General features: G+C 40.9%; 1 protein-coding gene across 1 annotated transcript in view; it reads right to left on the bottom strand.

Annotated features, from left to right (window-relative positions):
• Positions 1-422: 422 nt before the first annotated feature.
• TMEM236 (transmembrane protein 236) overlaps positions 423-26400 on the bottom strand; it is a 45748-nt gene continuing 19770 nt past the window's right edge. Inside the window, exons 3-4 of the mRNA XM_024254085.3 lie at positions 21531-21672; positions 423-1209 (exon numbers count right to left, since the gene is read on the bottom strand). Coding sequence (XP_024109853.1) covers positions 626-1209; positions 21531-21672 — 726 coding nt within the window. The 3' untranslated portion in view covers positions 423-625. The remainder of the gene's footprint in view (positions 1210-21530; positions 21673-26400) is intronic.

The raw sequence follows: 26400 nt of genomic DNA, 5'->3' as shown, positions 1-26400 counted from the left end.
GAAAAAGTGTGGTATACATCAGCGGTCCCCAATCTTTTTTGGCACCAGGGCCAAGTTTTGTGGAAGACAATTTTTCCACGGCCAGGGTTGGGGGTGGGGTTGGGTTCTGGGATGAAACTGTCCCACCTCAGATCATCAGGTATTAGATTTTCTTAAAGAGCGCAAGCTAGATCCCTTGCATACGCAGTTCACAATAGGGTTTGGGCTCCTATGAGGATCTAATGCTGCTGCTGATCTGACAGGAGGCAGAATGCAGGCGGGAATGCTCAGTTTGAGGTTCACCACGTGCTGTGCAGTCTGCTTGCTAACAGATCACGGACCAGTACTGGGACCATGGTCCGGGGGTTGGGGACCTCAGTATGCATAACTAACTAAAATTAACTGCTAACATTTTCTAGAAATACCTGAGAGCCAACTTATAAGAATATTACTTTACTTAAATTTAGCACCATTTGTATATGTACAAAAAAAAAAACTGATATGCTAGAGTTAGTAAAAATGGCTTATTCTCTACAATCTAGTCATTTCCTTTATAGTGCAAACACCTACACCCCAAGAAAAATAGAAGGATTACAAATGTGTACACAGGTATCACAAAGAGGCCTTACTAGATCCCATTTTCTTTTTAAAATGGAGACATTTCGAAGGCAGAAAAAATCCTGAGTCTGGTTAGGTAATTGAAGTAAATGTAAGAGAGAGTCACGAGGATATTTTTACACAGGCCCAGTACGGGTGTGATAGTCCCCAGGGCAATGATTAAACCAAGTCTAACAAAAATGAATGGTAAATCTTGCAGCAGGATGCTCAGGGAATTGAGAAGAGGGTTTTGGGGAGTGAATGTAATTCGAAGGAGAGAAATAAAACTGAATATGTAGACTGGGTATAGCCAGCTTGACTTATACACGTTGGGGTGACCAGCCACACGCACCATTTCTATCGTGTCAGACCACAGGAGAAAGCTCCATAAGAATAACTCTGCCCGGACATCTCGCCGGGACATCATTCTCAGGATTCCAGAGTCACAGGAGGGCTCCTGGGGTCCCATGAACACAGACACCTGGCTCAGTGTCATGGCTCCTGATGGCTGCGACACCTGGGTGCTGTTGGTTGCCTGGGGAGATGCAGCGTTTTCGTGACTTTGCCTCACTTGCTCCGTCACAGTTTTTATGTGTTGCAAAGAGGTTGAATGGATGTGTCCATTTTCGCTACCTGCAAGTAACAGATTTATTTACATTTTAGTTTTTAAAATGTATCCATTTTAGCTCAAATGTTATTCGAATTTAAATGTTATTCCATTTAAAGGTGGAATTCTCCGTATTCTTTTGTTTTTCACTTAATTTAATTTAATTTAATTTAATTTTAAGTTCCAGGATACATGTGCAGGACGTGCAGTTTTGTTACACAGGTAAATATGTGCCATGGTGGCATGCTGCACCTGTCAACCCATCACCTAGATATTAAGCCCCACATGCATTAGCTATTTATCCTGATGCTCTCCCTCCCCGCATATTCTATTATTTGAGGCCGATTTTACCCATGGAATTTCAAGATAACACTGAAGTAGCACATTGAAAAAACACAGAGGTAGAGAAGGCTCTTGGTGTCTTGGTATTTTCCTGGATTCAGATCCGAAGTCATTTTTTACCACTGCATAATAACAAACATTATTGGTTTCTAAGCTATACACTTTCACATATTATCTCATTTAATCCTCAGAACAAAGCTGAGAAATAGGGATTAGTATCCCATTTTACAACTATGGAAACTGGGGCTTGAGAGGTTAAAGAACGCCGATATTCAAATGCAGTTTGTACTGGGCAGAGCTGGAATTCACACCTAGATTTGTTTGACTCCAATTGACAAACTCTTAACTTTATGGCTGCTATTACCTGTCTAGATGCAATAGATCATGAGCTAATTATAAAAAATTTGAGTGTCATAAAATCAAGTGAATCTAAAAGTCCCCCAATCCAACCCTGTCATTTTCTAAGACAAAGGCCCTGCCATTTTGTAAGAAGAGGCTCGCAGAGATTACCATACCCCAGATCTCCAGGCGTGAAGTTTGGTACTAACAGGGAATCCATTGTTTTTGTTTGTTTGTTTGTTTGTTTGTTTTTGTGACAGAGTCTTGCTCTGTCACCCAAGCTGGAGTGTAGCAGCATGATCTCGGCTCACTGCAATCTCCACCTCCCGGGTTCAAGCGATTCTCCTGCCTCAGCGTCCCGAGTAGCTGGGATTACAGGTGCACACCACCATGCCTGGCTAATTTTTAGTAGAGACGGGGTTTCCATGTTGGCCAGGCTGGTTTCAAATTCCTGAACTCACGTGATCTTCCTGCCTCGGTCTCCCAAAGTGCTGGGATTACAGGTGTGAGCCACGGTGCCCGGCCTAGAGGGAATCTGTTTGACCACTAGAGATTCATAGTGAAGAGTGACATGCTGAATCCAAGGTTTTTAAGCTGTTCTTTTGCAAAGATTCTTGAAGTGATCGTTAGGATTGGTTAACCTAAAGCATCTCTTCTGTGGCCATGGTCAACACACCAGTGATCTGAATGAATAGGGCACGTGATGCAATACCATTGTGTGTGTGTGTGTGTGTATGTGCGTGTGTGTGTATGTGTGTTCCTCTCCATGTATACATGGGTGTTGAGGTTGGATTATGTACAAATTCTCAAATCTCAAGACCTAAAACAATGTTGATGGCATTTTTTTAATGCACAGAAGGTATAACGAGTTCTTTTTCAAACATTTATCCACTAAAACACCATTTTGGTTGCTAAGAAATTATCAGGACTTGACAAAGTTTACTCAGCAAACATGCTGAGCTGCCATATGATATGATAAGACAAAACTTAAAGGGAGTCATTAGACCAAATAGCTCTAAAGGTCAAAGAGACAAAGTCAATAAAAATTTGTTGAAGCGCATGGAACTGAAACGTGAAAACGTTTTAAAATAAATAAATTATTATTGATAACTAATAAAATGCTTAACTACTGTAAGTAGGAGTTTGCTTAAAGGATACAATACATTTCTAGTTTCTTTTATACAAGTAACTAATTAGTTTTAAAGTTTAAGTGTGAATTGAGCATTTTTATAAACTAAAAAGATAATCTGAATTCTTGATGACACATTACTTCCAGTATGAATCATTGATAGGTAAATGTCAGCACCCATGACCTTAGAAACTTCCTTACCAATATTAGAATTCACAGTGGCCTGAGTGGGAATCATCTTAATAAATAATACTCAAGTAAGGGAGAAAATTATATAACAATTTATTATTCTTAAATTCATAAAACTATCTTTTTAAACTCAGATGCTGATTTGTATCCATTGCACCTCTCATATTATTTAAAAAATTAATACAGAGCCAGGCGTGATGGCTCATGCCTGTAATCCCAGCACTTTGAGAGGCTGAGGCAGGTGGATCACCTGAGGTCAGGAGTTTGAGACCATCCTGGCCAACATGGTGAAACCCATCTCTACTAAAGATTAAAAAAAATAGCTGGGAGTGGTGGTGGGCACCTGGAATCCCAGCTATTCTGGTGGCTGAGGCATGAGAATTGCTTGAACCCGGTAGGAGGAGGTTGCAGTGAGCTAAGATCACACCACTGCACTCCAGCCTGGGCGACAAGTGAGACTCCATCTCAAAAAAATAAAATAAATAAAAATGAAGTTAAAAATCAATATAGAAAATATTGCCTTATAATATGTTGTGTCCTAGAGAACTTTTGTTCCCCTCTCGGTAGGTGAAACTGTCATAATGAAAATCCAAATGGCTTTGTCAACACTCAGAACACAGTGTATAATTTGGGCTTTTGAGAGATGACTGCAAATTCAGCATTGTTTCAAAGCCAGGAAGTGGAAACCCCAAAAGTGACACATTAACATTTTTTTAAACAGTCAGTGAGAGTCTTAACATTTCAGATGCTAAGAGCAGCTGCTATGAACAATGAATTCTTAGCTGGAGTTTGGTTTTAATGAGATACATGTGTATGTGGTGAGATTAGGTCTGTGAACTTCATATCTCTCCACAGCTCAAATTAAATTAGGGGGTACAGGGACTCTGCTTCCTCTTTTCAAGTGAGAAGTACTAGAACCATTAACTCAAAAGCTCTGATGGCCTCCCAGAGGGCTGGGGAGAGTTAAGGAAGCTGAGAAATCTTTTGGTCATTGGAGGGGACCAGCAAGTACATCTCAGAGCAAGGTACAGGTTCATGGATTTGATACTATTCCCTTTAGCTCCAGGATGAGTTTTCTTTCCAAATAAGTACTTTCTAAATGTCCACTTAGAGCTGGAATTCTTTTTCCCATTGTTGTTAGTTGTTATTTGCTCTGTTTGGGTAAAACAATATGCATTGGTGCAAAATCTATAGAAGATATAAGCATAAAGAGAGAGCTCTCCTCACCTCCTGAGAGGCTCACATGGCCCTGTAAAAAGTAAAAGTAGCAGCCTTTTGATCTAGTTTCCCACATCTGATTCTAGTTGCTGAAACGACTTTTGGTCGTCACTGTGTAAGCTAAATGACCAAGAAAATGTCATTTTGTTAGCAGACAAGAGGCTAAGTAGGCAACTGGTACACACTTTACTTAGTTGTTTATTTATGGATTTATTTTTACCTCTAACTTGTTCTCCAAAAGTTTTTAACACCTAATGTAAAACAAAGGCACATGATAACAATTCAGTAGTGAGGCATTTTCTAGAGTGTTCATTTCTCTTGCAAAGAGAACAGGAAAACAATATGTTATCTAAATAAAAACAGAGGCAGGTATGGTGGCTTATGCCTGTAATCCCGGCACTTTGGGAGGCCGAGGCAGGGGGATCACTTGAGGCCAGGACGTCCAGACCAACCTGGCTAATGTGGAGAAACCCATCTCTACTAAAAATACACAATATTAGCCGGGCACGTTGGTGCACGTGTGTAATCCCTGCTACTCAGGAGGCTGAGGCAGGAGAATTACTTGAACCCAGCAGATGGAGGTTGCAGTGAGCCGGGATTGCACCACTGCACTCCAGCTTAGGCGAAAGAGCAAGACTCCATCTCAAATAATTAATTAATTAATTAAAGAGGAAGAAAAGAAAAAGGAATCACAAAGAAAAGCATCTAAAAACATCCAGGAAGAAAGCTGATGCTAAAAATGCATTCATTAGACTCCCAACTGCCTGTAATGAGCAAATACGGGAGTGCCGTACCAAGCCTGGGCTAGACGTTGGCAAATGGTGTGCCAAATAGCATGGAAGTAGCTCCTAGCTTCATGACTGTGAGTCTCCTGCAATCACACCAATAAATATAGAATAATAAATGGTGGCCGGGCTTTAAAGGAAAGTAAATTCTGTGATGAGAGATAATCAAAGGGGATTCACTGGGGAGTCAAAGGAGGCTCGTCTGAGACTTGACAGTTAAGCAGAGATAGGAAGCATGAGTAGGAGTTGATTCGGTGAAGAATGGAAAAAAGAACTTGCAGGTAGTAGGAATGGCCTGTGTAAATATCCTTCAGCTAGCAGGAACTGAAAGAAAGGAGTTTGGTGAGAGGTGGGGGATGCAGAGAGGAAGTGGGAGAGGAAAAGAGCTGGTGACTATTAAGAAGTTTCTACGTATCAGGCACTGTTCCAAGCCCTTTATATGCTTTAACTCACTTATTAAAACCCTATGGTTTTCCCATTTTATCTTACTTTATGTTATTTTAGAGACAGGGTCTTGCTCTGTTGCCCAGACCAGAGTGCAGTGGCACAATCATAGCTCACTACAGCCTCCAACTCCCAGACTCAAGCGATCCTCCTGCCTCAGCCTCCCAAATAGCTGGGACTACAGGCTTACACCACCACACATAATTTTTTTTTATTTTTACTTTTTATAGAGACATGGATGACTTGCTATGTTGCCTAGGCTGGTCTCAAACTCCTGGACCCAAGTGATCCTCCTGCCTCAGCCTCCCAATGCACTGAATTACAGGCATGAGCCACTGCATGCAGCCTATTTTCCTATTTTAATGATGAGTAAACTGAGGCACAGAGCGATTATGCACTATTTCCAAGGTCACACAGCTAGCAAGTAGAGAGACCAGAACTTAAGTCCCAAACCCTTAACCCTTGTACCACACTGTCTGTGGCAGACAGATTATAGAGAGTCTTATGGTCTGGGATAAAAGTTTTGGATTTTATTCTAAGTTTATTAGGTTGGTGCAAAAGTAGCCACTTAGAGGCGAATGTGAGGCAGTAGAATGAAGACACAGAAGTCAGCAGAGGCAGCTGATGTGCAAAGAGATTTTTACCCAATTCACAGCAGCCAAAACATAATTACTCAGAAACAAATATGGATAGTCTTAATTAACAATCCACCAAATCTATTTCTCCCAAGGGGAAAATGGTTAGAGGAACCTAAAAACGAATGATTTAGGCATAACACTGAGAAAAATATATGAAGCAGAAGAAAATTACCAGTCCTTTTAAAATGATTTTCGAAAAAACATTCAGCACATGAAGCAGTGGCAGTCATAATAATTTCAGAGGACAAGGGGAAAAAGGCAATAAATTAAAATACACTTCAAGGTAAATTAGAAACACTGTTATTTATTTCTTTATTCATTTATTTATTTACTTTAGAAACATGGTCTCACTCTGTTGCCCAGGCTGGAGTGCAGGGGCACAATCACAGCTCACTGCAGCCTCAAGTTCCTGGGCTCAAGCGATCCTCCTGCCCCAGCCTCCCAACGAGCTGGGACTACAGGCTCACTCATTCATCCGTTCATTTATTCACTGTCTCAAACACTTAGAATGTCTAAGATACTGTACTAGGAATTGTGGAAGATGCAACAATCAATAGGTATGATTCTCACCCTTCTAGCAGCTTCCATTCAAATACAGCACTCTGGACTAAACCTTAGAAAGCAGAACTTCAACCTCATCATTTATTTATTTATTATTTTTGAGACAGCGTCTTGCTCTACCCAGACTGGAATGCAGTGGTACAATCCTGGCTCATTGCAGCTTTGATGTCCTGGGCAAACGTGATCCTCCCACCTCAGAATCCCAAGTAGCTGGGACTACAGGCACGCGCTATGACGCCTGGCTCATTTTTTTGTTTTGTTTTATTTTGGTTTGTTTTTTGTTTTTTTCTTTTTTTCTTTTCTTTTTTTGAGACGGAGTCCCGCTCTGTCGCCCAGGCTGGAGTGCCATGGCGCGATTTTGGCTCACTGCAAGCTCCACCTCCCGGGTTCACGCCATTCTTCTGCCTCAGCTTCCTGAGTAGCTGGGACTACAGGTGCCCGCCCCCAGGCCCGGCTAATTTTTTTTGTATTTTTAGTAGAGATGGGCTTTCACCATGTTAGCCAGGATGGTCTCGATCTCCTGACCTTGTGATCCGCCCGCCTCGGCCTCCCGAAGTGCTGGGATTACAGGCATGAGCCACCGCGCCCGGCCCTGGCTCATTTTTTAATTTTTTGTAGAGATGGGGATCTCACTCTGTTGCCTAGGCTGGTCTTGAACACCTGGCCTCAAGCGATCCTTCTGCCTCAGCCTCCCAACGCACTGGAATTACAGGCATGATCCGCCACACCCAGCTAAACACTGTTATTTTGACACACTCTCTCTGAGGTAGGGAAGACAAGTAATATTGCCAAGCAATAAATGATGAAATGGGACATCAACCTCACAGGTCAGTTCTAATGAAGGAATTCGTCAGTATCTGTAAAGCACTTAAAAATAGTGTTTGGCATATAGAATGGTCATGCATGAGTTAAATAAATAAAAAGTAGCAATAGTGAAATAATTTATTGTTTTAAATTAATTGGGACAGAATAGAATATATTAGAATGCAGTAAATAGTAAGAGTGACTATAATTTGTTTAACTTTGGCTACAGTTACACTATAACTCATTATCTGGTATATCAGGGGAGGTCACAAGTTAGAGAAAGACTGTCACACTACGGAGACTAAACAAGATCATAAGTTTAATTCTCATATTTGCCTGTTCACATCACAAAGAAAAATGCTACCCTACAGATACAACCCACACAGGTGAAGGCAGCTTACACCAGCTAACAAGAGCCTCTGGTGTGTATCTCTTCCTAATTCCACGATCAGTGTTCGGTGACATCACCTTGGTAGCTTGAAATCGCTCATAGTGGGAGAATTTACACCACAGACATTGGCAAATGCTACAAATCAGGACTTCCCCACTCCTCAACCCCACTCCACAAAGGCAATTGATTAAACACTGACCAGTATACTACTGCCTGTGCTCAAAACTGTGTACAAATTTTCACCAAATAATAACAATGAATTTAAGACAAACATTCAACCCATCATCAGTTCTGGAAAAGCCTGTGGGCATGCATTCCCAACTGTGAAATAGTTGTGGCAACTTTCTTTACAGAAAGCATGAGATTGTTGTTCAGTAAATTCAAAAACCCTAAGATCCCATTTCAGTTCCTTGCCACTCATTGCTTAAATCTGACAATAAATAAATGTATCATTTCTGTATATTATACAATGTAAAATGTTAAGAGAATTATTTTGTCAGAGGACACAACTAGAAAGCTAGGTGGTTTAAATTTTTTTAACTTTTTTTTTGTTGTTGTTAGATGAGGTCTCGCTATGTTACTCAGGCTGGTCTTGAACTCCTGGGCTGAAGCAACCCTCCCACCTCGACCTCCCAAAGTGCTTGGATTACAGGTGTGAGCCACCATGCCCAGCCCACTGGATGGTTTAGAGATCATTTTTCCTTCTACTGCTGCTTTATAGACTTATCTAACACTGGACAAGTATTGCTAAAATCTTAATATTATCCATTTTTAAATATTCTATTTTTAAATATTGAAAAAATGTTCCAATCTAAAATTCCTAATCTTCAGCTTTTCATTCATATTGTGGTCCTTCTCCCCAAGAGATACATGGTTAGACTAGAAAATGTTATTTAATTTACAATATATTTTATATAAAACTAATTATATTATTTATGTTACTTATAATGATATATCTTTCTAGATATATTTTACTCAAAATATATAATATATAAATAAATGCATGCTAAATTCTTCATGTTCTGTTATTCTTATCAGTGTCCCTGAAACATTTATTTATTTTATAATATATATAAAAGTAATACACTATTGAATATGTTTAAAAATATATATATAGTAAGGTAGAATGTCAAGGTGCATACAGTTATCTCATTGCCAAAGAGAAATAATCCTATACTTTGAAATGGTTTGAAATGCCTCTACCCATATTTCCTCCTTCATTCCAAATACTCAGGAGTTTTAAGTGCTTGGATACAGACATGAGCTAGCAATCCCAGCAGGAGCGGATGACAGAAACTGATGCATAATGGATTAAACCTGAGTCACTGCATTCTTAAGAACCTCCGTCAGCCCAGTTTATGCATATTTACTAGTGTAGTTGAAGAGCCCTGGAGCGTCTAGACCAGGAGCTCCCAGAAGGCAGCCTCTGCCTGTTTCTGCTCAGCTTTGTACCCCCAGCACCAGTGGAGTGCCTGGTATTGATATGGAACAGATCCACCATAAAGATTTGCTGAATAAAAAGACTTGGAACCAACCCAAATGTCCAGCAACGATAGACTGGATTAAGAAAATGTGGCACATATACACCATGGAATACTATGCAGCCATAAAAAAGGATGAGTTCATGTCCTTTGTAGGGACATGGATGAAATTGGAAATGATCATTCTCAGTAAACTATCGCAAGAACAAAAAACCAAACACTGCATATTCTCACTCATAGGTGGGAATTGAACAATGAGAACACATGGACACAGGAAGGGGATCATCACACTCTGGGGACTGTTGTGGGGTGGGGGGAGGGGGAAGGGATAGCATTGGGAGGTATACCTAATGCTAGATGACGAGTTAGTGGGTGCAGTGCACCAGCATGGCACATGTATACATATGTAACTAACCTGCACATTGCGCACATGTACCCTAAAACCTAAAGTATAATAATAATAAATAAATTTAAAAAAAAAAAAGGTCGGAGGAATTTCTTTTCTGGAATCTATTAGCATGAGGGAGCAATGAGCATTCTGGGGAAAAAACCTGCACTAAGGCAAGGAAGCCAAAGCATGAAAGCTCAGCCCAACCATTGACTCTGGTTCCCATAGAGTCAATGGGTAAAATGTGGAGCTCTGCACAGAGTCTACTGCTCAGATGCCCCTCTGGCCCAGTCCTGGAGGGAGCCCCTGAAGCGAGGCCATGAGGATTGATTCCACTAACACACGCTGGAAGACGTGGGGAGCACCTGGCAGCACAGGCTGGGGACCGGCATAGCTCAACACTAAGAGAGGATGTAATGCGACATCAGGCCCCACAGAGGGTGCCAGCGCAGACTGGCATGGCACAGTCCACAGTGCTTGGGCAGACAGTTGGCACCAACAGCAGCAGCAGTGCTTCAAAGCATGCCAGAGACCATCCAGGCACCAGTAGTGTCAGGGGTCACCAGGCAGGGGGAAGAAGGGCATGTATTAGTCCGTTTTCATGCTGCTGATAAAGACCTACCCAAAACTGGGAAGAAAAGGAGGTTTAATTGGACTTATAGTTCCACATGGCTGGGGAGGTCTGACAATCATGGCAGAGGGTGAAAGGCACTTCTCCCATGGCGGCAGCAAGACAGAACGAAGAAGATGCAAAAGCAGAAACCCCTGATAAACCCATCAGCTCTTATGAGGCTTATTCAACATCATGAGAATAGCAAGGGAAAGACAGACCCCCTATGAGTCAATTACCTCCCCCTGGGACCCTCCCACAACACGTGAGAATTCTGGGAGATACAATTCAAGTTGAGATTTGGGTAGTGACACAGCTAAACTGTATCAGGGCAGATGTGTAATTTCAAGAAGATCGTGTTTGTGATCTCATAGGAAGAAGCCCTGAGAACCCTCCAGTCCCCCCACCTACCCACCTATGCACACACATCCAGAAACAGAAGGACTTAGGGTCCCAAAATAGCAAGTGGAAGCAGAGCGTGAGAAAAGCGGTGTTCTTCTAGATAGGACCTTACTATTAGTATACACACAATGTCAACAACAAATGATCAAGAACATCAGCTGAGCCAGGGGCTTATGCTTGTAATCTCAGCACTTTGGGAAGCCGAGGCAGGAGGGTCACTTGAGCTCAGGAGGTCGAGGCTGCAGTGTACTGTGATCGTGGCACTGCCCTCCAGCATGGACAACAGAATGAGACATTGTCTCAAAAAACAGAAGAGAAAAAGAACATCCACACATTACGCAGCTGATCAGCTCTCTTTAACCTAAGATATGAAAATGTAAATACTGAAAATCAGTGACCTATGCCTTTAATGTCAAACTGGGGCCATAAGCTTTTCGTGGTCCATAATAATATGGAACACAAGGCTTGGTATTATAAAGTAACACATGCTGAATTCTTTTATTCCCTTATTCCCATCAGTCTCCCTGAAATATTTGTTTCCAAAGTATTCTGTGACTTGCAAGTGTCTCATTTAATAAACTAAAATTATTCAAAATTCTTTTGCCCACTGAGAAAAAAAAAACAATTTAATGCCAAATTATTAAAATCATATAAAGCTGTCAAAATCAAAGGGAGCCTTCACTGAAAATTTTGATAGCACCTGACATTCTATGTCTGTTGGTACCCAGCTCACTCCAGTATAGCTTTTGGCCCAATCTCTAATCCAGACAGCTGGCATTTCATTAGAAGATATAAATCAGAAATCCTACCCTTCTCTTACCCCAGTCTAGTAGATGGCCACTTATTTCTTGAGAAGAGGAAAAAAAAATCCTAGAACTAACATACTTTCCTGAAACTTCCTTCTTCTAAATAGCAAAGGGAGGGTAGGAAAGGAAATATCCCCCCCGGTTGGTCCCCGGACGCAGTGTTCCTCATACTCACCCCTGAGCACATTGCAAAACAACACATTATGGAAATCCAGCTCACACTCGGGGCTCATCTTGTATAATAAGCTATTTCTTAAAAAGAACTAAAGAGGAACTCAAAATGCCATTCATTTTATTCAGAAAAAAAAGCTGCGTGCTTTTTTTTTTTTTTTTTCCTTTTAATGTCTATGACATCTCTTACATGCTATTTGGTTAAAGTGTCATGAGTTACATTTCAAGGAAATTTGGAAAGCCAGTTCCCTTTAAGAATTTGGATTGGCCTGTGCTTGGAATGGCCTCTCTGCTTTTAACTTGATATTTATGACAGCTCCTAGTACTTTCTATAGTAAGGGGTTCTCAGAGTGGGCATCATAATCGATGGTGGAGCTTTAAAAAATTACACATGCCAGGTTCTGTCTTCCGGTCTGTTGATCGGTAGGTAGAGCTCATGCATATGTATAGTGAAGACACGTTGATGATCTCTGGTGGAAACCCACGGCTAAGAGTCCCTGCATTTGTGATAACCAGTGGCCCCCGATTCAATGGCAATAGCTTAGACGTTCCATAAAAATTATCGTTGGCATTCATTTTCAGAAATTATATTCTGGTAAGTCAACACCAAGAAGAAATAACTCAGAAAGAAACAGTTCCTTTTCCTTCTTCCTTCCGGCTCTCCAAACTCCCAAACCTGGGTCAGTCCTAACGCTTCTATCTTTTCAACCTGCAAGGCCCAGATTTCTGAGCCTCAGTGAGGAAAAAAATCACATTATCTTGATCGGCCCCAGAACAAATTCCTGGTTCCAATTTCTGCTGCACACTCAACATTACTCATCCATCTGTCTCCCTGTCCCTCGCCCACTTCATCTCCATTCCCCACAGCAGTTACCCCAGAGCTTCCCCATTCTTTTGGGTCCTCTCCCCTCCATCCATCTCCATTGTTCTCGGCAGAAAATTTGCTTCCTATTTCGTGAAGAAATTGGGGCATTATCTGATGTAAATTCCCCCTGCTTGCTTTCTCCCTATCCACTCCTATTATTTTCCCAATTGTGAATCACCTGGGAATCACTAATTTTAAAAATTAGTAGTGCCTGGGCCTCACTCCAGAAAATTATGATTTCATTAACCAGGGAGCACCCTAGGCATCAAAACTTTTAATTTCCATAGTTGATTTTAATGTACAGCCAAGGATGAGAAGCACTGCTCTTAATTAGAGATATAAATCAGGGTCACTCAATGAGGTTTCCTTTTTTAAAATCCAAATATGCCTAATCCCATCCCCAAAGATCCTGATTCAGTTCATCTGGGGCAGCTGTGCTTGGCACTGATATTTTTAAAGCACTCTATTAAGTGCTTTTTTATATGTTGGAAACACCAGAAGAAATACAATAGAAACAGAAGTCTAAAAACTTTGCCAGCTCAGGTAAATAAACATGTTGACTATCCTGTCTGATTTATTGGTTATTTATAAATTAACCAACTTGTATCCTATAGAGAATTCAATTTTTCTTCATTAAACATTTAAATGTAAACTGCTTTGGGAAAATAATTGGTAAATAATTTTTACTTGTAGTGAAAAAAAGACTTTTTAAGCATAACTACACCATACAGAAATACTAATAGCTTGGATGACATCAAAATTTAAAATTCCCTATATGAAAAACACCATAGTAAAATTAAAAGGCAAATGAGAACCCTGAAACATACACTACACCTATGACAGGCAAAACTTAACATCCTTACTATTTATAGAACTCATGAATCAGTGGGAAAAAAAAAGGAAGTAGAAGAAGAAGAAGAAAATAAAAGAAAAATGGCCACACCAACTGAAAAACAGATCAAGGACTTAAATACATGATTTAAAAGAAAATACAAATGGCCAATAAGCCTATGAGAAGATGGCAAACACAACTACAACTACTACTTTAAAAAGCAAATTATAAAGGCGGTAAGGTACTATTCTGCCTATGATACTATTTTGCAAGAGAGGAAATGGAATAAATTTCCAGTGTTGCTAGGTTGTAAGGTTAAGGAGAAACAGGTATTTCTTTACATTGTTATTTAGAGGGTAAGTTCTTTAGAGGGAGCAATTTAACTACACATATCAAAAACCTTAAAAGCTTGCATGGACTTTGAGCCAGAAGTTCTGCATCTAAACATTTGACCTAAGGAAATAACCATCTATGCTGCTGAGGTGCCTGCAGGCACTGACTCAAGTTTCTGATATTAAAAGACCACACAGAAGGCATTGGACGAGGGCCACTGGGAGCAGATTTATTTGAAAACCTTACCCTGCCAACATCATACCGGGCACCTGTCGCTGATGTGATAGTGGAAACCGCCTCCTTTGCAGGGCGCTGAGGTTTTCCACTCAAATAGCCTGTTGACCTCACCTCTAGCCAGCCATCTCTGACCATGCGGCTCTCCCTAATGCAGCCAAACCCCTCTTGCCACACCGCACGGTATATACGATCCCATTATGGGCGCCTCTACATTCCCAGCATGTGTAGCCAGTCCCTAGCAGTCACTTTCTTCTGGCAGTGTTCTTGCTGAGGAGTCTGGGCATAAGCAGATGCTCCAGGCCTTCTGAGGACACTCTGCAGTCATCCTGATATCATTCGGCTCCCATCCAATGATATCATTAACTCCCATCCAGTTAACTCTCTCCATCCCCAGCTTCTGTTTTGCCAGTCAACTCACTGAGAGGTTTCTGACTCCCACACGCAGCACAGGGCACTTTAAACACAACCCACCTGCACTATACATGGACACGTGCTTTAACCGTGACTTGTCTGCCCTGCCTAACTCAAAAGCATATCACCTTAGGCATTCTAACCATATCCTTGTCCTTCTCAACCCTTTTACTTCTGAATAAGACTCATAACAGCAGGATTTATCATAGTTAAAAACTGGAGCAAATCTAGTTGTTCAACAACTGGGGATCTGCTAGGTATATTATCATGGTTCATTAACATAAGGGAATATAATTTGACCAATAACACCTTCTACACAGTAGAAGATGTAATAATAAGGCTGGGCACGGTGGCTCACACCGGTAATCCCAGCATTTTGGGAGGTAAGGTGGGTGGATCATTTGAAGTCAGGAGTTCAAGACCAGCCTGGCCAACATAGAGAAATCCCGTCTCTACTAAAAATACAAAAATTAGAGGGACGTGGTGGTGCATGGCTGTAGTCCCAGCTACTTGGGAGGCTGAGGCACGAGAATCACTTAAGCCCAGGACCAGAGGTTGCAGTGAGCAGAGATCATGCCACTGCACTCCAACCTGAGCAACAGAGTGAGACTGTCTCAAAATGAAACAAAATAAAACAAAAAGAAGATGTAATAATGAGAACGATGCCCACCGTATATTAAGAAAAAAAAATAGTTGCAGAATAGGTTTTCTTAATAGATGAATGTACATCAAGATGCTATCCAGTTAAAAATTTCTAGTTTGTAGGGTTATGGTTGGTTTACCTTTTCTTTTTTGTTTATCTCTATTTTATAACTTTTTTAAATGAGTATGTGTTCTTTTGGAAAAATGAAACATTAGAAAGAAAAAATTCAATATGGCATGTTAAAAGGTTTATCTGTTTTTCAAAGGTGTTGAGACTCAAGCCAGTTTGTACTCCACCAAGATGGGTCACTCTGCCTACAAAGCTGAAATTGCCCAGAGCAGCAGCAGCAGTCACAAGACCTTAGATGGGGGCTCACTTTGCCTCTAGGTGGTGCAGTCATGATTGCCAGGGAGCTGGGCCTGGAGAGAGAGTTGGCAACCTATCTATCTCTTCATAGAAATGGTAGTGTCCTAGAAACAGGTACGGTTACAATGCTAAATGAAGCCCTAGATTAATGATTTTTAAACATTTAGCATAGGAACCTTTTTCCCCCCAAATAAAATCTCACATAAAACATAAACTCTTAAACACACGAAAATACTGTTCATCATGATGAAGCTCTCCCTTCTCCCAAACACACACATACAACAACACACACACACATGCAAATTTTCTTTCCTTTTTTTTTTTTTTTTTTGAGACAGAGTCATGTTCTGTCACCCAGGCTGGAGTGCAATGGTGCCATCTCAGCTCACTGCAATCTCTGCCTCCCGGGTTCAAGCGATTCTTCTGCCTCAGCCTCCCCAGTAGCTGGGATTACAGGCGCCTGCCACCACGGCCGGCTAATTTTTGTATTTTTAGTAGAAATGGGGTTTCACCATGTTGGCCAGGCTGGTCTCGAACTCCTGACCTCAGGTGATCCCCCCCACCTCAGCCCCCCAAAGTGCTGGGATTACAGGCGTGAGCCACCGCGCCCGGCTGCATGCAAATTTTTACAGTCAGTCTTGAAGTAACATTTTAGGTTTCTGAAATGACAATTTAATGAACAGTAGTTGGTTTTAAGAAGGCAATTTGCCTCCCAGCACCAGGTTTGTTGATTCAAGGTGTGAAATCCAACCAAGCTTATTTTGATATAGGAGTTAAGAAGAAATTATTTAGGCAGATATGAGGGTACAGGAGTCCTTGGTAAGGTTTTCTTTTTAATGAAAAGCACTCCCAAATCATTTTCTAACAAACAGCAGCTTGTAAAGTCGAGCTGTAGACATAGACAAGCAAGCTGGAAGCGTGCATGGGTGAATGCTGGAAGCTGTGCCAATAGGAAAAGGCCACCTGGGACCAGGCATGGTCAAAATGGTGGCACCATCTTCCCTTCTCTTTTCCAGCTGCGTGTAGAGTGAGGAGCAGGCAACATGGCACCAGCCAAGTGGAAAGCCCATTTGCATAATAAGATTAGGGTAGGGCAACCAGCCTTTTCCGGGTGCTATGTAAACATCACACCCGGTCCAACCAATCTGTGAGCCCTATGTAAATCAGACACCACCTCCTAAAGCATGTCTATAAAACCCGGTGCACTCTGTCATGGGCCAGAATTCCCATTTAGGAGCCCCCCCGTCTCAAAAGAGAGAGAGCTTCTCGCCTTTCTTTCTTTTGTCTATTAAACCTCCGCTCCTAAACTCACTCCTTGTGTGTGTCCATGTCCTTAATCTTCTTGGCACAAGATGATGAACCTTGGGTATTCACCCCAGACAACAACACTGCTTCATTTTCGTTTCCCAAACATGGCCATTTGCTACATACACACCTTAGTTCTTGGAGGCCCAACCTTTCTTCTATATAGAAAGCTTTCTTTACCATGTCTACCTACGAACTCCTGCAAATCCAAGATCTTCCCTTTAGTCTTTTCTTACCTTCAACACCTTAGATAAAATGAAGTTTTCCTTCATCTGTGGCACCATAGTAGTTTAGCTATTATAATCCATTGTAGCACTTTGTAACAGGGTGTCTGGCCTGGGCTGCAAGTCCTATTTAAATAAGTCTTGAAGATAGGACTGAAAACTCCCTCTCTAATCATGGACACTTTCATGGGTCTGTTTGCACCCACTGGTTTTGATGGGGGTTAAGGAATCAAGGCAGTGACAGGGAGAGGACTCTAATGGTGGCAAGGATTGAGGTTCAGGCAATACAGCTATGCCTGATTCGAGGACCTATGAGACCCCCATGGAGAAAAGCTGCCTCAAAGAAGGAGTCTGGCTCTGCCACATTCAGCCACGAGGTCTACAGGTGGGAGGGGAAATGGTGGCTTCCAAGGGAGCAGAATGGCCATTACCTGAAATCACTGAAGCCCAGCCAATTTGTTGGTACATATACACTCTAAGTGCTAAAAGGCTGTTGTTTCCAAGAAAAAACAGTTATTCTAGTGCTCTGTCTGAGACCTCTTTAGAAAACTAGAACTCAGTGGCAGGAAGCCAATATTCCCACCAGCAGAAGAAAGGAAGTCAATCTAAAGCACCAGCAAAACATCCACCAATATCCCAGACACAGGCAACAGCAGCACCAACAGCATTTAGAGCAGAGCCGAGCAGGGGTGGTAGAAAATAGCATGCCGAGGGGTTTGCAAGTGAGAGTGAAAAGCTGAGTGCAAAGCAGATGCAGCAAGGTAGTCAGGGGTCTGCACCAACAAATAAGGGCACAGGAGACCCACTGTGGGTCTGGTTTAAAACAGCAGCAGCAGGTGGACACGGTGGCTCATGCCTGTAAACCCAGCGCTTTGGGAAGCTGTGGCAAGCAGATCACTTGAGGTCAGGAGTTCGAGACCAGCCTGGCCAACAGGGTGAAACCCCATCTCTACTAAAAATACAAAAATTAGCCAGGCATGATGGTGCCCTCCTGTATTCCCAGCTACTTGGGAGGCTGAGGCAGGAGGATCACTTGAGCCCAGGAGGCAAATGTTGCAGTAAGCCAAGATTATACCACTGCACTCCAGCATGGACACCAGAGCAAGACTCTGTCTCAAAAAAATTAATTAATTAACTAATTAATTAAATGGGAGCAGAGAAAAGACAGTGAGGAAGAGGAGAGGAAAGTCCTCTTCTTCACTGTTGAGCCTCAAATCAGTGTGTACCCCACCAAGATGGGTCACTCTGCCTACAAAGCTGAAATTGCCCAGAGCAGCAGCAGCAATCACAAGACCTTAGATGTGAGCTCACTTTGCCTCTAGGTGGTTCAAGGTCATGATTGCCAGGGAGCTGGGCCTGGAGAGAGAGTTGGCAACCTATCTATCTCTCCGTAGAAATGGTAATGTCCTAGAAACAGGTATGGTTGCAATGCTAAATGAGCATTGACAGATGAGATTCAGTTAGCAAAATTCAGATGGAAGCATTAAGGTGTGCTCATTTGTACCCACAGGCTATCCTTTGTATTCTTGTTATTTGTGCACAGGACTGGGGATTGGCATTCCTAGGTACCACGTACATCTGTGAGATTGCCGTGCGGCAGAGATCCATGTGTCAGAAAAATGCTCCCATGCACGGCTCAACCTCCATGAAATGATGCACTTAGAAGCTGTTGCAAGATAATTACTTGATACTGAGATATTTCCACTGGTAATAGGAAGTTAGTAGAAAGGATTCCTTGGTCCAGTGAAGACTACTTTAAGCATAAGCATATTTCAGCAGCAGAATAACTTATTTAAAATTTTGGAAAAAGAAAAGCTACCCGAAGATAAAAGTTTTGTAGCTTGGAATGAAGATGGTTAGGATGCTGTAAGAGTGTCCATAAATCAAAGCGTTGTAGATTATGTTGGTTTCATCTAGCATAAAGTCCAAACTGCTGCTAGCTGACAGACATGTATGCATTTCAGACTATCTGGAAAGAGCTAAGAACATACTCACTTTTCCCACATTTCCTAAAGGGAGCCAAATTATTCTAGATCTTGTTCATCCCCCGCCTCTAGTCAATTTTTTTTACTTGCAAGTATCACCTGTAGTGAAACTATATTTATGTTATATTTGCTTAGGTTCAGATTTATGTATTTAAGATTTACACGTTAATGTATTCATATATTAATTCATGTTCCAAGGAATAAATGAGAAAACCTCATGGATTCCAAATTTACATAATTTATATCATTAATTTCATGTTAAAATGAGTGTAGGAGACTATTTGGGTTCAAGGTTTACATAAAAATTAAAAGCATGTATCATTCATATTTACAAAAGCATTTCAAGTGACTGCTTGTTTTTTTAAGTGTGAATTTATTAAACAGTGGAACTATCAAACCAGACACTAATCTTCCTAAATTTGGACGGAGAAAAGCTCAAGAAGGAGGCTCTTCAAGTGAGAAGCAGTTGTACAAAATGTGCTAGAGTCTTCTCCCCCAGATCTACTTCTTCTTTAGATGTCTTATTTCAGTTCTCAATGTCATTACTGAAGTTATGGATACAAGGAAATTCCCCTTTAAAAACCCAACTAATGGCTAGCCACGGGGCTCACACCTGTAATCCCAGCACTTTGGGAGGCCCAGGTGGGTGGATCACCTGAGGTCAGGAGTTCGAGACCAGCCTGGCCAACATGATGAAACCCTGTCTCTACTAAAAATACAAAAATTAGCCACCCATGGTGGCACATGCCTGCAATCCCAGCTACTTGGGAGGCTGAGGCAGGAGAATTGCTTAAACCCAGGAGGCAGAGGTTGCAGAAAGCAGAGGTCATGCCGCTGCATTCCAGAGCAAGACTCCATCTCAAAAAAAAAAAAAAAAAAAAAAAACTTATCACTAACAAAAATAAAATGTCATTAACTTATTCCCAAAAAGATACATGTGTCTTTCTTTTTTAAAAAGACCTTTTAACTTAGACAGGAAATTTATATTAATATGGAAAATACAGAGTCATCAGAAACCATCCAATTTAAAGCTGGGTGCAGCTGTGCACAGCTAGAATCCCAGCTACTCAGGAGGCTGATGCAGGAGGATCTCCTGAGCTCAAGAACTCTAGATCAGCCTAGGCAACATAGTAAGACCCCAGCTCAAATAGAAAAAAAAATTAAATTTAAAAATAGATTTGCATTCTTAAGGAATCTAGAGATGTAGCAAAGGATTTGGAGATTCCCAACTCTCCTGAGTTTAAGACAAATACGCTTGACTCTGGAGGACAGATGTGACTTGGGTGTGCTTTCCACTCAACAGATGGCCCCGGCTGCCATCTTATCTACCTACATGTCACCTGTGTTATGTTAGACATAACAGACCGTCATCTCCCACCCAGGGATGAAGCACAAAATGACAGGCTCAGATTCTCCAACTTCCTAGTGGCCCCCACCTCAGTTTTGCTTTCCATCTGAGCAGCAAGAGTGACTGGAAGGTACTGATATCTGACCCATAAATGACTGACGAGCCACAGTGGTGACCCCGTCACTCTGAAGCTGCCTCCTGAGGCTCACTCAGTTGACTCCATTCACCCCATCAGAAAATCTGACAAACCTTACCCATTTCAAATGCACAACATGACAAAATCTTAGCCACACGGTAACTAGCATACAAATATTGCCAATTAAACACAGATACTACCGCATGAAATTTAATGAAAGTTGGAGTAATTTATGACTAAACAAATAAAATATTCCATTAACAAAATATCTTTTTGTAAGGGCCAATCTGTATTTAGTTTCAACTCATCACTTTGGAGGAGATGTGACATATCTTGTTGGGTTTTCTTTAAATTTTATTTTTTTATAGGGATGGTGTCTTGCTATGTTGCTCAGGCTGGTCTCAAATTCCTGAGCTCATGCCATCTTCCCATCCTGTCCTCCAAAAATGCTGGGATTATAGGCATGAGCCACCGCACCCAGCCATATCTTGGTTTTATTAGTGTGATCTTTGGCATTTTTATAATTCACAATGAAAAACACATGATTATCTAGGACACAACTACCACAGTCATATTAATTCCTGTAGTAAAAGTCTCCAAACTAAGTTTTTATTAATTCATTTAAACATAAGGTTTAAGAGACTTCCTAGAAAAATATACATCTATAATAATTTACTTGGATAATTTCCTGCTGGAATAAACATTAAGGTTTTTGGTATTAACTATTTGATAATTTTTAATTTATCAGTACTACTAAAATGCAAATAGCAAACAAAAGCAGCTATCTAGCTATCAAGGTAGGTTTAAAAATAATTATGTTTAGATATCTTCATTTGCAATCTTCTATCAGTAATGTTAGCCCTAAGAAAAGGTATGATTAAACATGTTGTCAGATAACAGAGTGGCAGAAAGGTGAAAGACATATCAAACTTTAAAAAATATTCATATTTAAAAAAACACTTACTCTTTTGACTCCCTCTAAGTGGATATATCCTGAGCTTTTCAATAATATCAACCATGATCAGGGATGACAGAACCAGAGATACAGGCAGGTCAGGTAACATATCAGGTAAGACATCAGCGGATCCATTAATGCTCTTTTGAACCTGTTTAGAGAAAACCATTTAGAAGCATTAAATTATTGTGCTTTCTTTACTCAAAATGCTTTCAATAGTCTGAATGTAACACTAAATTAATTATAATTACGTTGACTAAAAAACTAGAAGGTTAGTTTTTAACTTGTCAGGTTTTAAACACCACAAGGTTTTGAACCATTTCTAAAGCTGTCATAAGGATTCATATCAATGGAAGCATATTTTCAGTTAAAGACAGACCTTGGTAAATGCATGCAAAAATATAGTAGTGGGCTCCCTGTAATATTGAAGGAGTAATTCCTTCCAACTCTACTGCTGAGCAGAGCTTCTAAGAATCCAGCCTCAAAGAGCTAGAGGAACAAATATTAACATTTAGGGTCTTCCAAGAAGACAGAACTCAGATAATTCCGGCTACACTTTGGAACACTTCCTTCATCTGCTTAAAGTGTTTACAAAAAGCTATGGCAAGGCCAGCTGTGGTGGCTCACACTTATAATCCCAGCACTTTGGGAGGCCGAGGTGGGAGGATTCCTTGAGCCCAGGAGCTCGAGACCAACCTGAGCAACAAGGCCAGAACCCATGTGTACGAAAAATTAAAAAATTAGCTGGGTGTGGTGGCACACACCTTTGGTTCGAGCTACTAGAGAGGCTGAGGTGGGAGGATCACTTGAGCCCAGGAGGTCGAGGCTGCAGTGAGTAGTGATTGCAACACTGCACTCTAGCTTGGGTGACAGAGCAAGACCCTGCCCCACAAAAAACAGAAATAAAAACAAACCACAATTTAAAAAAAACTATGGAAAGCATTGTATTAATGATGAAATATTGAAAGTCTTCCCACTTTTACACTGTTGGTGGGACTGTAAACTAGTTCAACCATTGTGGAAGTCAGTGTGGCGATTCCTCAGGGATCTAGAACTAGAAATACCATTTGACCCAGCCATCCCATTACTGGGTATATACCCAAAGGACTATAAATCATGCTGCTGTAAAGACACATGCACATGTATGTTTATTGCGGCATTATTCACAATAGCAAAGACTTGGAACCAACCCAAATGTCCAACAATGATAGACTGGATTAAGAAAATGTGGCACATATACACCATAGAATACTATGCAGCCATAAAAAATGATGAGTTCATGTCCTTTGTAGGGACATGGATGAAATTGGAAATCATCATTCTCAGTAAACTATCGCAAGAACAAAAAACCAAACACCACATGTTCTCACTCATACGTGAGAATTGAACAATGAGAACACATGGACACAGGAAGGGGAACATCACACTCTGGGGACTGTTGTGGAGTGGGGGGAGGGGGGAGGGATAGCATTGGGGGATATACCTAATGCTAGATGACGAGTTAGTGGGTGCAGCACACCAGCATGGCACATGTATACATATGTAACTAACCTGCACATTGCGCACATGTACCCTAAAACTTAAAGTATAATAATAATAAATAAATAAATAAATAAACAAAAAAAATAAAATAAAAAAGGAAAAAAAAAAAAAAAGAAAGTCTTCCCTCTAAAATCAGGAATAAGACAAAGATGCCACCATGGCCATTTCTGTTCAACATTGTCCTGGAGGTCTTAGCCAGGGTAATGGGCCAGAGAAAGAAAGAAACAGTGTAGGCTGGGTGCGGTGGCTCACGCATATAATCCCAACACTTTGGGAAGACGAGGCAGGTGGATCGCCTGTGGTCAGGAGTTTGAGACCAGCCTGGCCAACTTGGTGAAACCCCGTCTCTACTAAAAATACAAAAAAGATTAGCCAGGCATGGTGGCACATGCCAGTAGTCCCAGCTACTCAGGACACTGAGGCAGGAGAATCGCTTGAACCCAGGTGGCAGAGGTTGCAGTGAGCCAAGATCACGCCATTGCACTCTAGCCTGGGCAACAGAGTGAGACTCCAAAAAAGAAAGAGAGAAAGAAAGAGAGAGAGGGAGGGAGGGAAGGAAGGAAGAAAGGAAGGAAGGAAGGAAGGGGAGAGAGGAAAGAAAGAAAGAAATTAACAGTGTAAATATTGGAAAGAAGAAAAACAAAATATCATTATTCATAGACTATTTGATTATACATAGAGAAAATCTCCCCCAAATGGATAAATTATTTCTAAATAACAAAGACAAAAGAGTTCAAATATATGAGTTTTTTTAAAAAAAATGATACTATTCAACGCAACTTCAATCAATATTCCAACTTTTTGTGGAAAAGGACAGGCTGACACTAAAATTTATACGAAAATAAAAAAGGCAGGAAATTCTGGAAGAAAAAGAATAAGCTAGGAAGATTTACTCTTCTGGATATGAAGAACTAGTATAAAGCTGCAAGAACTAAGACAGTGTAGAGTTGGCACAGGAATTATGTATATCTACACTTGATTTATAACAAAGGTGGCACAGCAGAGAAATATGGGAAGGATGGATTTTTTAGTGCTCGGTCCATTGAATGTTATGTGGGGAAAAAATTAACTCACTGCTGCATAACATATACAAAAATCAGTTCCAGATGTACTGTAAATCTAAAAAAGAATGAAGAAACAATATAGCCTTCAAAATATAATTAGGAGGCTGGGCACAGTGACTCAAACCTGTAATCCCAGCACTTCGGGAGTCCAAGGCAGGTGAATCACTTGAGGTCAGGAGTTCAAGACCAGCCTGGCCAACATGGTGAAACCCCATCTCTATTAAAAATACAAAAATTAGCCGGGTGTGGTGGCACACGACTGTTGTCCCAGCTACTTAGGAGGCTGAGAGGTGAGAATCACTTGAACCCAGGAGGTGGAAGTTGCAGTGAATAGAGATTGCACCACTGCACTCCAGCCTGGGCAATAGGGCAATACTCCATCTCAAAAAAAAAAAAAAAAAGAAAGAAAAAAATATATATATATGAAAGATTTTAAGACTTTGAAGTTCAGATTCACAATGACAAAATCTTCTACAAGTGACCCAAGCACTATCCATAAAGGAAAGAAATAAACTGGACTATTTTTGAGTTAAGAACTTCTTTTCATCAAAAAGATATAAAAGTGTGAAGACAAGTTACATATATTTGCAATACTTCAAAAAGGGCTTGTGTAATCTGAACATGAAAATAAGTCTTCCAAATAGATTTTTAAAAGATAAGCAACACAATAAAAAATGGGCAAGATGAAAAGATGTTCAACGTTGTTAATTACTGGAGAAACGTAATTTAAAAGTACAATGAGATTCAGGATTGTACCCACCAGAAGAGCTGAAATAAAAAGACACAGTGATGCCTGGAGGGGTGCCTCATGCCTGTAATCTCAGCATTTTGGGAGGCCGAGGCGGGTGGATCACCCGAGGTCAGGAGTTCGAGACCAGCCTGGCCAACATGGTGAAACCCCGTCTGTACTAAAAATACAAAAATTAGCCGGGCGTGGTGGTGGGTGTCTGTAATCCCAGCTGCTGGGGAGCCTGAGGCAGGAGAATCGCCTGAACCTGGGAGGTGGAGCTTGCAGTGAGCCGAGATCACACGCGCCACTGCACTCCAGCCTGGGCAACAGAGCAAGACTCTGTCTCCAAAAAAATAAGACACAATGCAAGCGCTGGTGAATGCTCCTTCTCTGCTGGTGAGTTCTATAGAGATGCTATAGAAATCAGTACAATCTGTTTGGAAAGCTGTTTGACCTTATCTCTCACAATTTAACATTTCAATAACTCATGATTCATCAATTCTGATCCTACATATGTCACCAACAGAAATGCTTACACATGCACACCAAAAGACATATTCACAGATGTTCACAGCCGCATTCTTTGTAATTGCCAAAACTGGAAACAACCAAGATGGCGACCAAGAGTAGAACAGATCTTGGTCTTTTCATAAATTATGATCTTTTCATAAAATGAAATACTCTACAGCTGAAAACAAATGAGCTTCAGATATTCACAGAAACACGAATGACCCTCACAACCATATTTTAAATAAAAGAAGCCAGACATCATTTGATTTCTCCTTGGAAAAATTTCAAAAACAGGCAAACTAGCCTGCAGTATCAGAAGTCAAGTTAGAAGTGACTTCTGGAAAGGAGGGAAAGGGAGTCATTGAAAGGAGCATAAAAAAAGAATGAGCAAGCAATGGGTCTCTGATACAAAAATAAAATAAAATAATAAATAAAAATAAAGGAGCGTGGGCACGGAGCTGGCCAAGGTTTCCTTCTTGACCTTGAGTTAAGTGATGCTTACCCAGGGGGTTGCTTTGTGGTATTCCATTGTTACTATACTTGTATGTTTCGTGCACTTTTCTGTTTATGTGTTATACTTCGGTGAAAATTAAATAAGAAAAAAAGGAAAGGAAAGAAAAAGATGTAACAATGGATGAGACATCATAAAAAAGAACCAAAAAGGGCTATCAAGCTCCAGATATGCCACCAGTTTACCACAGTGATGTTTCTTGGAAGGTTGTAAACTAAACTTTTACAGCTTTTGGGAACCTTCCAAATGATTTACAAGGTCTTTGGGAGGGGAAAAGACAGATCTAGATTGAAATACTCACCTATTGCAGTTCACTGGAAGCAAAGCACATGTGTGTGGCCTCCCAAAATTATTCTACGCATTCATACATTGTCCTAATTTAGCATCTATGATGTATTCTAGTAGCACCTACGATGCATTCTAACAATCATTTAATTTCTAATGTCATACATTACTCGGTACTGCCCTGTCTCACAACACTTATGATACTTGTTCTAATTGCCTGTTTATTTTTCTCTCTAA

The sequence above is a fragment of the Pongo abelii genome, chromosome 8 (assembly GCF_028885655.2).
Source record: "Pongo abelii isolate AG06213 chromosome 8, NHGRI_mPonAbe1-v2.0_pri, whole genome shotgun sequence".
Classification (NCBI taxonomy): Eukaryota; Metazoa; Chordata; class Mammalia; order Primates; family Hominidae; genus Pongo; species Pongo abelii.
The sequence above is the reverse complement of the archived record's forward strand: the minus strand, read 5'-3'. Positions and strand labels throughout refer to the sequence as shown.